At 34.2% G+C, this 13,091-nt stretch overlaps 1 protein-coding gene across 1 annotated transcript in view; it reads right to left on the minus strand.

The window, feature by feature from the left end:
* Positions 1–13,091, minus strand: part of LOC126778828 (scavenger receptor class B member 1) — a 117,120-nt gene that overhangs the window by 18,739 nt on the left and 85,290 nt on the right. The window contains exons 3-4 of the mRNA XM_050502530.1: positions 8,078–8,169; positions 6,045–6,205 (exon numbers count right to left, since the gene is read on the minus strand). Coding sequence (XP_050358487.1) covers positions 6,045–6,205; positions 8,078–8,169 — 253 coding nt within the window. The remainder of the gene's footprint in view (positions 1–6,044; positions 6,206–8,077; positions 8,170–13,091) is intronic.

A 13,091-nucleotide genomic window follows, 5' to 3' on the forward strand; every position in this document is an offset into this window, starting at 1 on the left:
ACATAATATTAATTAATGAACGTTTATTATGTCTTGAATAAAAATAGGTAATATTTATTTTATTAAATCCATTTCTTAATGTAACTCAATTGTATAGACAAAGAACTGAGTCTGTTCGACGCACTTTTAATTTAAAAAGTATTTTTAAAATGATTTGTGATATTTTTAATTTTTAGAACAGATAACGTTTTTTTAAACATTTTTTTACGGTAATAACAATATTTAAACCCAAGCCTGCGTGTATGTGGAGAGGTATGAGAAGGCTATATATTAAATCAGTAGTTTTGCGTGAAAGAGTAAAAAAGATATGTGCATCTCACAATTTAGACTTTCTCGTTTATAATATTAGTATGATTGATGTCTTTTCGAAGCTCATAATGTATTATTAAACTTAATCGCCTTTTCTCGAGTTTTTGTAACTTGTTCGATAGCATTGACTGATTTGTATGAAATGGAAACAGCGCCATCTATTGACAATAATCAGAATTCGGAATCGGAAAAACTGAATACATATATATATATATCTAGTTTTTAAGGTCGTAGTTATGAATATTAATGATAGATTCATAAATAATAATGAACTTTTATATAATTACATAAATAATTCTGATCAGGGTTAAATCATATTATGTCACACAGAAATCGTTGCTGTTTGACCGCGATTTTCACATAGCTGTATGGAAACACGTTTGTGTATTTGCGGAAGGTAGCCTAGCAATTGGGCCATGATGGTAAGTGATCTTCTCCACCCAGGCATTGTTGCCGTAATTTCAACCATTCCTAACATCGCCATTGCGCAACCGACCTTGGGACCGAAGGTGCTATGTACCTTGTGCCTGTAGTTACACTGGCTCACTCTTCAAACCGGATTGTTGTTATTAGATCTAGTAGAACTATTCTTTGCGAACAACCTCGAGAATTATTGGTGGCTATCCTTGCTAGTAATATTGTAAATGCCAAGTTACGATGCTAATTCGATTGCTTGTTACATTTTCACGTTATTACTTCTCAACTGATGATAAAATTTTCCATAAACGTTGTCAAGGTTATAGAAAAAGATATTTAATAACACATAAGGGATAAGTGTACCTAACACCTCACTTACTCACACGTGGGCCGCGGGTAGATACTAGTAGCGGTTAAGCCAGTCACCGGTTTTGACATTGTGGTCAATTAGCTTGACATTGAAAGCTCACTGCTAGCTGTCAGATCAGAATATTAAATTATGTTATTATATCACATGAAATTTTAATTATATTTTTATTTATTAAACGTTTTACGAATGTATCATAGTCCAGCTGAATATATATATATATATTTATGTTATAGGCAGGCGAAAATATTAACTATTCCTTATATCGTCAATGCGCCACCAACCTTGGGAACTAAGACGTTATGACCCTTGTGCCTGGAGTAACACTGGCTCACTCACCCTTTACTCCTCTCTCTATAACAGAATAATTTGATGTCGATTGATTACTATTTCAGGTAATCTTCTATAATAAGCTGATTAACGAACGAAATATGTAAACGAAACTTTGCAGAAAAGTCTACCTAGTAAAATTAATATTTTTATTCCGTAACCGTAACCGTAACAGCCTGTGAATGTCCCACTGCTGGGCTAAAGGCCTCCTCTCCTCTTTTTGAGGAGAAGGTTTGGAGCTTATTCCACCACGCTGCTCCAATGCGGGTTGGTAGAATTCACATGTGGCAGAATTTCAGTGAAATTAGACACATGCAGGTTTCCTCACGATGTTTTCCTTCACCGTAAAGCACGAGATGAATTATAATCACAAATTAAGCACATGAAAATTCAGTGGTGCTTGCCCGGGTTTGAACCCACGATCATCGGTTAAGATTCACGCTTTCTTACCACAGGGCCATCTCGGCTATTAATAATATAATTAATAATTAATAATCGGCTATTAATAATATAATATTTTTATTCATTTGCTAGAATTTTTAAAATTTTAACAAAACAGCTAAATTGGTCTGGTGGCTCTTGAAGTGGCTTGAGTCACGATTTGGGCCGATATTTTCTCAACCAATTTCAGCAGTTAACAAATTGAGATACACTCTCATGCCTCGGATAGTACATAAAACCAAGCTCCTTTGCCCCACCTCTCTCTTGGACTTAAGACACGTCCTAATAACACATTGAACTAAGTTAGTACAGAAAACTGTGTTAGCACTGTGTTTACAAGTAATATCAGGGTGCTAATTCTACTAATCTATAACGATTACAATACATTCCCGATTCAATTCCAATCCAACTTTTACTATTCTATATTTATTCGGATCGGAACCGAACCGAACCGATATGATGTTAAGCTTAAAGAATTTATTTCTCATAAAGAATTACAGAAATTCACTTACATGAGAAAGTCACAAACTAATATAAAAATCTAAGCGTACAGTGTTACAAAAATTCATAAGAAAGAAGGTAGATGCAGAAATTTTTCGACGATCGACGAGCTTGTTAAACATATCGCCCGCCGTGTCACCTCAGGAATACAAAAGTATGGATGCGGCATATTTATTGAAATCTGTTCATCATTTTATTTTATTATTATTTATATATATTTTTTAATATATATTTTCCTTTTTTCCCATTTTCTTTTTTTATTAATTTTTTTGACAGTTTTTTTTAATATGTTTTTTTTTAATATGATGTTAACACATACCATTGTGTGAAAACCAAATTAATTTTTTAAGTTAATTGTTAACTTTTATGCCAATAGTCGATAAATAAATTAAAGAATAGGAAAATAGATAAACGACAACGATCACGCTTCGATTCGATTGCGATAAAGGGACAATTTGTTAGTAGAATTGGCTCCCAGTTCCTTGAAACCATGGTCGAAATACTGTCATAATTGTTTAATTATTATTACATCCGTTGCATAAAGAAATAATATTAAAACGAAAACATACTAAATACCTTGGCTTTAAAAAGATTGAAGACGTATAAATTGCTGTGTATAATAATGCCATTATCTTGAAAGGAAATATATAATACTCCACTGTATCTTGAAAATTTAGATAAAATGTTCACGGTCATAATTAATGTGCTTTTAAAAATTTGGAACTTCGCAGAACTTTGGTCTTGTATCTTTAAAACAAAAATAACATTAAAAAAACTTTGACATCCCTTTTTTATCTTAGTTGACATTTTCGTGTTTAGTAAAGATAATAATTTATCCATTTAAATTAATTTTAATTTTAAAAGTTGAGTCGAACTAAATACAATTATCAAGAACTTTATAAGACATTAGTGCAATATTTATACTTTATGTCATTTTATTTATTATAAAGGTATAAGGTATGGGATGGGTATAATGCCCATTTTAGGGTTTACTAATATTCCCATTTACCCCCAAAATTAAGCGTAGATGTGTTAGACGTGTGGACGACAGAAGCCCAAGGCGAATCGAACCTGCGACTTTTACATCGCTAGGTAAACCATTGCGATATGCTATGGGCGTTATAAAAATACTTGGACATTGGACACCAAAACATTTGTGTCAAAAAAAATCTCGCTCTATTCTTTCTTACTCTTATTGTATTGCTTCCAGTGGTAACAAGAAGTAGGTTTGTCACCAGAAATGGTGTGTAATGGTGTCAGGTTTCATGCACGTATGTATTTATATGAGTTTCTTTATTCCACTGTAGCTTTTAACCGAGGAAACGGAGATGGCCCAGTGGTAAGAACGCGTGAATCTTAACCGATGATCGCGTGTTCAAACCCGGGCAAGCACCACTGAATTTTCATGTGTTTAATTTTTGATTATAATTCATTTCGTGCTTGACGGTGAAGCAAAACATCGTGAAGAAACCTGCATGTGTCTAATTTCACCGAAATTCTGCCACATTGGTATTTCACCAACCCGCACTGGAGCAGCATGATGGAATAAGCTCCACAAACCTTCTCCTCAAAAAGAGCTCCTCAAGAAGAGAGAGGAGGCCTTAGCCCAGCAGTGGAGCATTCACAGGCTGTTACTGGCTGGTTGACTGTAGCTTTTAAGTTCTGAACACATTTAATTTTAAACGATGTATAATAAGCAATATATAGTATTTTATGTACCGGTTTGAAGGATTGTGTGAAGTTTTTTTTAAATACTTTTATTAACCAATAAGTATTACATGGAACAAAATTCACAAAAAAAACTGTCATCTCATAGCTTATCAATTGGAACTTTTAGAAGATATTTTATAATTACAATAATATAAGTAATTTTTTTTAACTGTAATTAATAATAATTAGAATCAAATCGTATAATCACTGTATATTCCTGTCAACAATTTTGTATAGCACTTGTAAAGTAATTAATTTAATGTCTTCAGTTTTGCTGCAAGTTGTGACAATTATTTTATTGCCAAAATGACCGTTTTCAAGGTGAAGTTTATCAGATAGCCTTAAATTATATCCTAATTAGCACAAGACTAAAACGAACCTTAGTTACATAAAATAAAAACATCATAATTTACTTATAAAAAGAAACTTTTTAATACTATAAAGATTATTTTTGGGTACATATAAGTTGAAAATGTTATCAACATCGAATGCTTTTAGGATTTTTATTGGCAGTTACTAAGCAATACAGGTTTATTTTTTGAAAATATACAGATTTATTTATATAATATATTCAAATGGCAGAGAAGTAAAGGTAAAGAAACTTAATTTAAATATTTCATGTTATTTGTAAATAGTTCTGTTATATTTTTTAATACGAACAGTTATTAATTAATATATCCTTATTAATTAATATAAGAATATTACACTTGACTACCTATATTAACTTTAATTTAACTTGCAATTTTTTTTCGAATCCATAATGAATACAAACTATTTTTGATCTCGACCAATGAGGTCATTTTGAGGCATAACGGCCTTATTTATAAAGGTTGTATAGCGACGATTATTCAAGCAATGTGTCTTCTTCTTTCGAATGTCAAATCAATTATGATAGAAAGAGAGAATTCATTGTATAGTACTAATTGCTAATCAGACGCTAAGCAAATTTAATAAATAAGACCATATGTTATTTATTTATTTTTATTGCTTAGAAAAAAAGGAACAGATTATATATGAATAAATCATGATATTACAGTTCGTTAGTTTGTACATTTAGGAGGTATTGTGTAGTTTTATAATAAACTAGTTACCCGTTCCGACTTCGCACGGACGGAATAAAGGTACATACCAGGGTTCACAACGTAAAGCCCGTTATCGTACCAGGGCCCTCAAAATTATCGTATATTATTGTACAACAGGATAATGATTATAAAATACAATAATATTATACAAAATCACAACAATATATTTGAAATAATTTGCAATTACAGTTAAAATCACCAGTACACTAAAAAAAGGCCGTCGATTCGTTTTGATCCCGCGAAATATTGTAACTGCCAACACTCCGCATCAAGCCAAGATATGAAGCGGCTGCTATTGTTCCTAAGAAAGAAATGAGCCAATAGATGGCGCTGACTGTAAAAACTGTTATTGGTGCGTGTAATTATCAAATTATACATCATAATAGACATTATCATATAATCCACGTACGATATTAGTGTACTACGGTATACGGTATTAGTGTAATAAGGTATGATATTATCGTCCTTGTACGATAATTATCGTACGGTTGTGAACCCTGGTAAATACATATAACTCTATTGGTTTACGCGGCTCACGCCAGTCGGCATGATTTTTTCTGACATCTTTAACACTTATCGTCATATATCACCCAACTTACACAAAAAATAATAATAAATTATTCACCTAAATAAAACCTTTCTCTTGAATTTCTCCATCCAGTGGTGAAAATCGTATCAAAATCTGTTTGGTAGTTTCTTAGTTTGTCGCGTTCGAACAGACGGATAGGCAAACGCGGCAGGGGCACTTTGTTTTATAATATATAGTGACGTAAAATAGGGACAAGGAGTGGGGGGGGAATTGAGTTAGTAACCCTTCTTTTCCCCTGTCGACGCGTATGCAAAACTTCATGATGAATAATATTAGTACGTTGCTAAGTATCACTTGCCTGTAAACAAACGGTCCGACTTCATTCAGCTTAGGCTTTTCACCGTTCTCCAAAAATCCTTGAGGATTCGTGACATTGAAGATGTACACTTTGGTAAGCCTCATCACGCCAGGACGCTGCCAGTAGCTGTAGCTCAGTGAGCCATTCCATAGTTTCAATTCCTGGTGACAAAGATAGTACTTTAGTTAAACCTAACTTATAACTAATTCGAGAGGGTCTAGTGGTTACAACGGCTGAATTTTAACCAAGGGTCGTGGTTAATCCCCGACAAGCAACCCCGAATCTTCGTGTATTTTATTTTTGCCTATAATTCATCTCTTTCTCGGCAGTGAAGGTAACCGTCGTATGTAAACCTACATGTGCCTAATTTCACTGAAATTCTGCCTTTCGTATATCCACCAACCTATCTTGGAGCAGCGTAGTGGAATAAGCTTCAAACCATCGCTTCAAAGGGAGAGTAGGCCTTAGACATTCACAGGCTGTTACTATAACAGTAGGTTGTAGGTTTGATTAGAAATACTATATATAATTAAATATAAATATATAATTTCAGCATGTAATTTATCACTTCGTTGGCTGAACGTACAGCCGTACAGCCGTTGGTTCTGCGCCCGAACTCTTCGATTTGCCGTCCCAGGTTAAAAGAGTGAGGGAAGAGAGAGTCTAAATAAGTTTTCGCACACATTTGTTAACTATAATATGTCATGAGCGACTGGCCCTTTGGCGCAGTTGGCTGTGCACTGCACTCCGCTTCGGGGTTGTGAGTTTGATTCCCGACCTTAGGATGGATGTCTTATTTGCATAAGTATGTATTTTGTGTATCAGTCGGTTGTTACCACATATACATATATGTATAACACAGGCATCCAATTGTGTACCTTAGGTGCAGACCATGTTTGTAAATAAAAGTTTTTAATACTAACCTCGTACATTTTGTTTTTTTAATAATATTCGTGGTCTCTGAAGGTGGAATGTCAATGCCTCAACCTTTGGAAACTCGATTAGAGCAAGCGTGACTTTAAAACAAAAACGTTACATAAATATATTTAACTTAAACAGCCTGGAGGCGATCGTTTAACTACGACGCGACTTTGTAAATATTGCCTTGACTCAAGCCTGGGCGTAATCCAGTTAATATGGAAAAATTAAGAAAACTAATTAACTATTTAATTGTTAAAAATATAATAATTTTTTCTTATTATTTTTTTGGTCAGATTCAAGAACAAAATGCTTGAGAGTTGTGTTTTTTTTTCTTTTGTAGAAATCCTTTTCTGCAAGTGCAAGTGCAAGGCGGACGAGCATATGGGCAACCTGATGGCAAGTGGTCACCAACGCCCATAGACATTGGCATTGTAAGAAATGTTAACCATCGCTTACATCACTAATGCGCCAAAAATCTTGGGAACTAAGATGTTATGACCCAAAATGTTCAATGCCAATCTCTATGGGCGTTAGTGACTGCTTACCATCAGATGGCCCATTTGCTCGTCCGTCTACCAATTCTATAAATAATTGCTCTAACAAGCACTTTTAAATTAAAAAATTAATTTAAATCATTAGTCCTCAGACAATTTTTATTTAATATAAAGCTACCGCCGGTTCGGAATGTGAAACCAAGAAGAACCGGCAAGAAACTCGCTAGATTCCATATATAATTACATTTATGTATCCTGTATGAACATCCATGAATACTAGCTCTAAGCTCATTTATATAATCCTGTACTGTAGGCTGCTTTTATTGAAAGCGAAAAAAGTATGACGCGAAGCGAATCTTTAACATTATCCAACGGGGCATTGTGTCATTATTTTTAGAAAACCTATTTACTTAAACACTGACTTTTCTCTTTCTATCATCATTGATTTGACATTGGAAAGAATTATTAAGAAGATGGCATTGCTGAATTGATTTAGCTAGAGTTTTTTTTAAGTTAGGCTGTGATCGATTAAAATGGTCACATACGTTTTGAAGATTAGTTAAAAGCATGGTGTTGGATTGTTCGGTCGTTCTTGTATATATATAAAAGTGTACATACCCTAAATATTATATAATCGAGCCAGGGCACGAAGGATAGTATCACCCCTAGAACCACTGTGCATATGCTGAACGTTATCACTGCGAGGCGACCTGAAACAAATACAACATATCTTTATGTATATAAATAATATAATTTATGTATAAACTTACACATATGCACTTACACAACTCATTCACTATATTTTTAATTTATTTACTTCTAAGTAATTCAATATATGTTGAAGCTTTGTGCAAGCTCGTCTGGGTAGGTACCACCCACTCATCAGATATTCTACCGCAAAACAGCAGTACTTGGTATTCTTGTGTTCCGGTTTGGAGGGTGAGAGAGCCAGTGTAATTAAAGGCACAAGGAACATAACATCTCAGTTCCCACGGTTGGTGGCGCATTGGCGATGTAAGTGATGGTTAAAATTTCTTGAATGTCTATGGGCGTTGGTGACCACTTACCATCAGGTGGCCCATATGCTCGTCCACCTACCTATACTATAAAATAAAAATAAAAAACGAATATAAACGAGTGTAATCCTATTTTGGTTTTAGTTACATATTATATAATACTTAATATAATAAAGAAGGTAAATAAGTAGTTTGGATTACCAAATAACTAAACAAATGTTTTTTCTGTATCTTTATATGTCACCGAACTGCTCCTAAACGGCTGTACCGATTTAGGTGATTTTATTTTGTTTATTTTCATGGTGACAATTTATTAAAATAAAGTGATAAGTTGATGGTATAACTATTTCAATAAATAAATAAATAAATAAAAGACCAGGGAGGAGGCGTCAACGGTATGCGCACCTTCTTCCCTTCGCCGTAAGCGTAAGGACTAGGGGGCTAGTCTGTATTCCGGGAATCTCTTTAATGGCCAACCGGCGTCACTGTAATATGCGTAAGCGATTCCGTGACGCTCCCCAAATAGATGGAGGAAAAACCTTTGTTTTTTTAGTTGTAGTGCTACCCACTTCATATGAAAGAAACGTTTTCAAGAGACAAAAAAAATCAGTTAGTATCGCTATCGTATCGTGATAACAAAATGGATAGAAGATAGAAATGGTCAAATAAAAAAAAAGTCATAATAGTGAAATGAGTCTAGTGACTAGATTAGGCCGCGATCGCGTGAGGAAGAACTCATTTCATTACTCACCCGTCAAGTTGACAACAGATTTATGGTGATATACTATTTTGATGCGTGTGTTCTTGAAATGTTATGATTATACATTTCACGTCCGTTTTCTGCGGTGAGTTTCGAGTTTGGTTCAAACCCCAGGCTGATGAAAAGTTGTTGGGTTTTTCTGGCGAGAAAATTACTAAGGATCCATGCCCCAGTGGTTAGAACATGAGATTCTTTTCCGTTGATTGCGGGTTCAAACCCAAGCAAGCGCTACTGAATTTTCATTTCCCTAATTTGTGTTTATAATTCATCTCTTGCTCGGTGGTAAAGGAAAACATCGTGAGGAAACCTGCATGTGTTGAAATAAAAATCTGTAACACGTGAATCCACCAACCCCTATTGGTGTAGTGGTTTCTCATAACAATATGATGAGGCTTTCGCCCAGCATGGACATTCAAAGGCTGTAGTTTTGACTTTCAGTGTAAAATGTGTATCTTTTAAAGATAATGAAAAAAAGACAAACAAAAATAGAATATTTAAAAAAACTATATAATAAATTCAAATATGTTTTATTTTTATTAAAACAGATGATTATTATTTTTCACTTTTGTTTTAACAAATAATTTTTGTACGCAAAAAAATGACCGTACACGTCTACTGGAGAACATTCGAAACCGGTTATGAATAATAATAATAATTATAAAACACACTCATAATTTATTCCAAAAGGCAATCATCCTGAACACATGCCAGCTTCTTATACGATCACCTAGACCCTACTTGCGCTTGGCTACGGCCCGTGTGTTTAGGTGTTTATTATTTCATACGAGGGAAAATGTAATATAAAAATAAAATAATAATAATTAATAAATAAAAATATAATAATAATAATTCCTATATATTTTTATTATTATTATTTTTGTGATTGTGATTCTAATTATTAATGTATATTGTTATGTTTAATTATCATGTACCAAAAGTATGGGCCTTGTTGCCTGAGGAATAAAGATATTATTATTATTATTATAAAATACATACTATGTTCAAACGGAATAGTAATTTTGTTTCAGACGAGAGTACCTGCGAATGTGTCGTGTTCACCCAGCATGTTAAGATATTGGGTGCTTAGAAAAGTTTAACTTCAAAATATCAACCAAGATGAGCTCCGCCTATCTTCATAAAGAGGGTAGATTTTGTTGTTTCTGCAATAGCTTGTCTTTTTGTCATGGTACGATAATTATTATAATATGCGTTTTTATTGTTTTTTGTACGGTATACAATTTAGATCATATTAAGTTTTCACTTATTTTTGGTAACTGTCGAGGTATTGAGAGAAAAGTATAAAATTAAGATATTGAAATTTGCTTTTTACTTTTGATTACATATCGAAACAAAGTAACATAGACAGAGCGTTCGAGAAAGAGCTGAACGCTCTGCAGTGAATAGGTAGTATGGAAACGATTTCACAGCCTTTTAAATTGAGACTGAGAACGGCCATTGCAGTGGTTTTGAATCCCACAAAACCCGATACCTGTTTGAAGAATATTTAAATTCTATTTTGGAACTTAGCAAAAAGATAAAATAAAACATATGAAACATTCCAATGTTGTCCCATAAAGAAAGATTTATAAGTAACGGAAAGTTAGTATATTTGTACAGACAGCGACAACTTTAATTTTTAATTTATTTTTACAACATATCAAACGGATAAAAGATTTGTATTTATTTTAGTGTTGTTTGATAAGCTATGCATGAACAAGTTTACTTCGTGGTAGGGCTTTGTGCAAGCCTGTCCGGGTAGGTACCGCTCACTTATCATTTATTCCACCGTCAAATAACAATGCTTAGTATTGTTTTACTCCGGTTGAAATGGTGAGTAAGCCAGAAAAACTTCGTGCACAAGGGACATAACCTTAATAATTTCCAAGGATTGCGACACATCGGCAATATAAGGAATGTTTAATATTTTTATGGCGTCTATGTCTAATAGTGGTGGTGACCATTTACAATAAAACGGGTCCATTTGTCGGTCTACCACCACAATAACTACATTACAAGGCAATATTTGTTACGAATAAATATTCAATGTAAAATTAACTTATATGCGCAAATTATGAACTTTTTTTCTAACTGTACATAGTGTAAAGAGGTGCGAATGCTGAGCGAGTGAGGTGCTATTATAACGGTCGCTACTCATGTTTTACATCTTTATAAGCGCGGGTAATGATATTCTGCTCTTGACCGATTTCGGCGACTGCCATTGTCGAGAGACACAACACCACAGTTCACTGTGCAGGATATTATAGTTGTCTAGACGTGTGCTCATCCTCATAATCCGATTTAATGGTTTATTCGTCACGACGAAAAAGTTCAGGAGCAGAGCCAATGCTTTACGTTTTTTCTGAAACCCCGTACCGCGATACAAAACCATTTTTTTATGTTATAGATAGGCAGACAAGCAAATGGGACATATAAGAGTAAGTTGTCACCACAGCCCATTGGCGATGTAAGAAATAATAACCATTCCTTACATTGCCAACCTTGGGAACTGAGATGCCCTTATGCCTGTAATTACACTGGTTCACTCATTCTCCAAACCCGAACACAACAATACTAAGTATCGCAGCTTAGTGACAGAATAACTGATGAGTGGGTTTGGCCCACCCAAACGAGCACAAAGCCCTACCACCAGGTAAATAACTTTTGATATAAAACATCTTTTGGCGTAACTTGGGGGTGAGACGGACTCATCATATCTCTGCGTTGCTGATCTCTTCTCCCTTGTGTGTGTGTGATGTAAATATTGTGTTGCTATATATTATTATAACAATAATATTTATTTTATTACAAAAACTGTATATTTCGATTTATTTGACTCGATTAACCATCTTTATCACAATTCACATCTACTGGTCTTATGGGGTATGAACTCAGAATCACGGGATCAACAGCCTTACAAGACAAGACCAGCGAGACAGTCAACGGGTTATACAATTATTCCATGAAATCACTCATACCAGCACACTCATAGCATTATTGACGACAATCAAAGTGCATGGTTAGGTCAATCACTTTGTAGGAAGCCTTCAACCATATTTTCTTAATGAATAAACTTTTTCATTTGCAGATGATATATAATTAATTTAAGAGTACAGGATGGGACACATAGTGGTCTAGGCACGTGGACTTTGAAAATCTTTTCCTAAAATCCGGGATAGCATTAGCCTTCACGTTCTCATCTTTTGTTTACATTTCTTTCAATTAGAATCAGTCTTTGGTGAAACGAAAATGACTCTCAATGTAAAGAGCATTTCTTTTCTCTTATCTTCATCTTCATCTTCTTTATCGAATATTCTAGAACGATAAAACCGCTTTCAAACTACACTATTGAAGTTACCCAGCTACGGAAAGTAGCTGTGTTTAAAGTGGGATTAAAGATGTGGGTCGTATCATGGTAACATATTAAAATTCGTCCAGAATACCACTAAATCCATAAATAAGCAACTAATACTCTCGGTTTTTCTAAAACGTAACACTAGAGGATTCTCTGCCGCAACAAAAAACATTGCTATAATTTTGTTTATAGCCATCTGGAATGTGCTTCTGTAGTTTAAAATCTTTTATAAAGCATTCACTGATAGGACATTGAGAGGGTATAACGTAATTTCACCAAACATAGCTTATTTTGGTAATGGAATTTGTCACAGACAGTTCTAACAAAGTCGATCTTTAGTGCACAGAATCTTGAACGGTGTTCAGAACAATGAATTACTTAGCAGTTCCCTACAAACGAAACACTTTCCACATCCCATTTGTCGAAACTAATCGTGGTTCTCTTCTACCGCCGTTATGTGTTCACAACAATATTTTCTCTCAGGCCATATCAGAATTGGATATT

This window comes from Nymphalis io, chromosome 27 (assembly GCF_905147045.1).
Source record: "Nymphalis io chromosome 27, ilAglIoxx1.1, whole genome shotgun sequence".
Classification (NCBI taxonomy): Eukaryota; Metazoa; Arthropoda; class Insecta; order Lepidoptera; family Nymphalidae; genus Nymphalis; species Nymphalis io.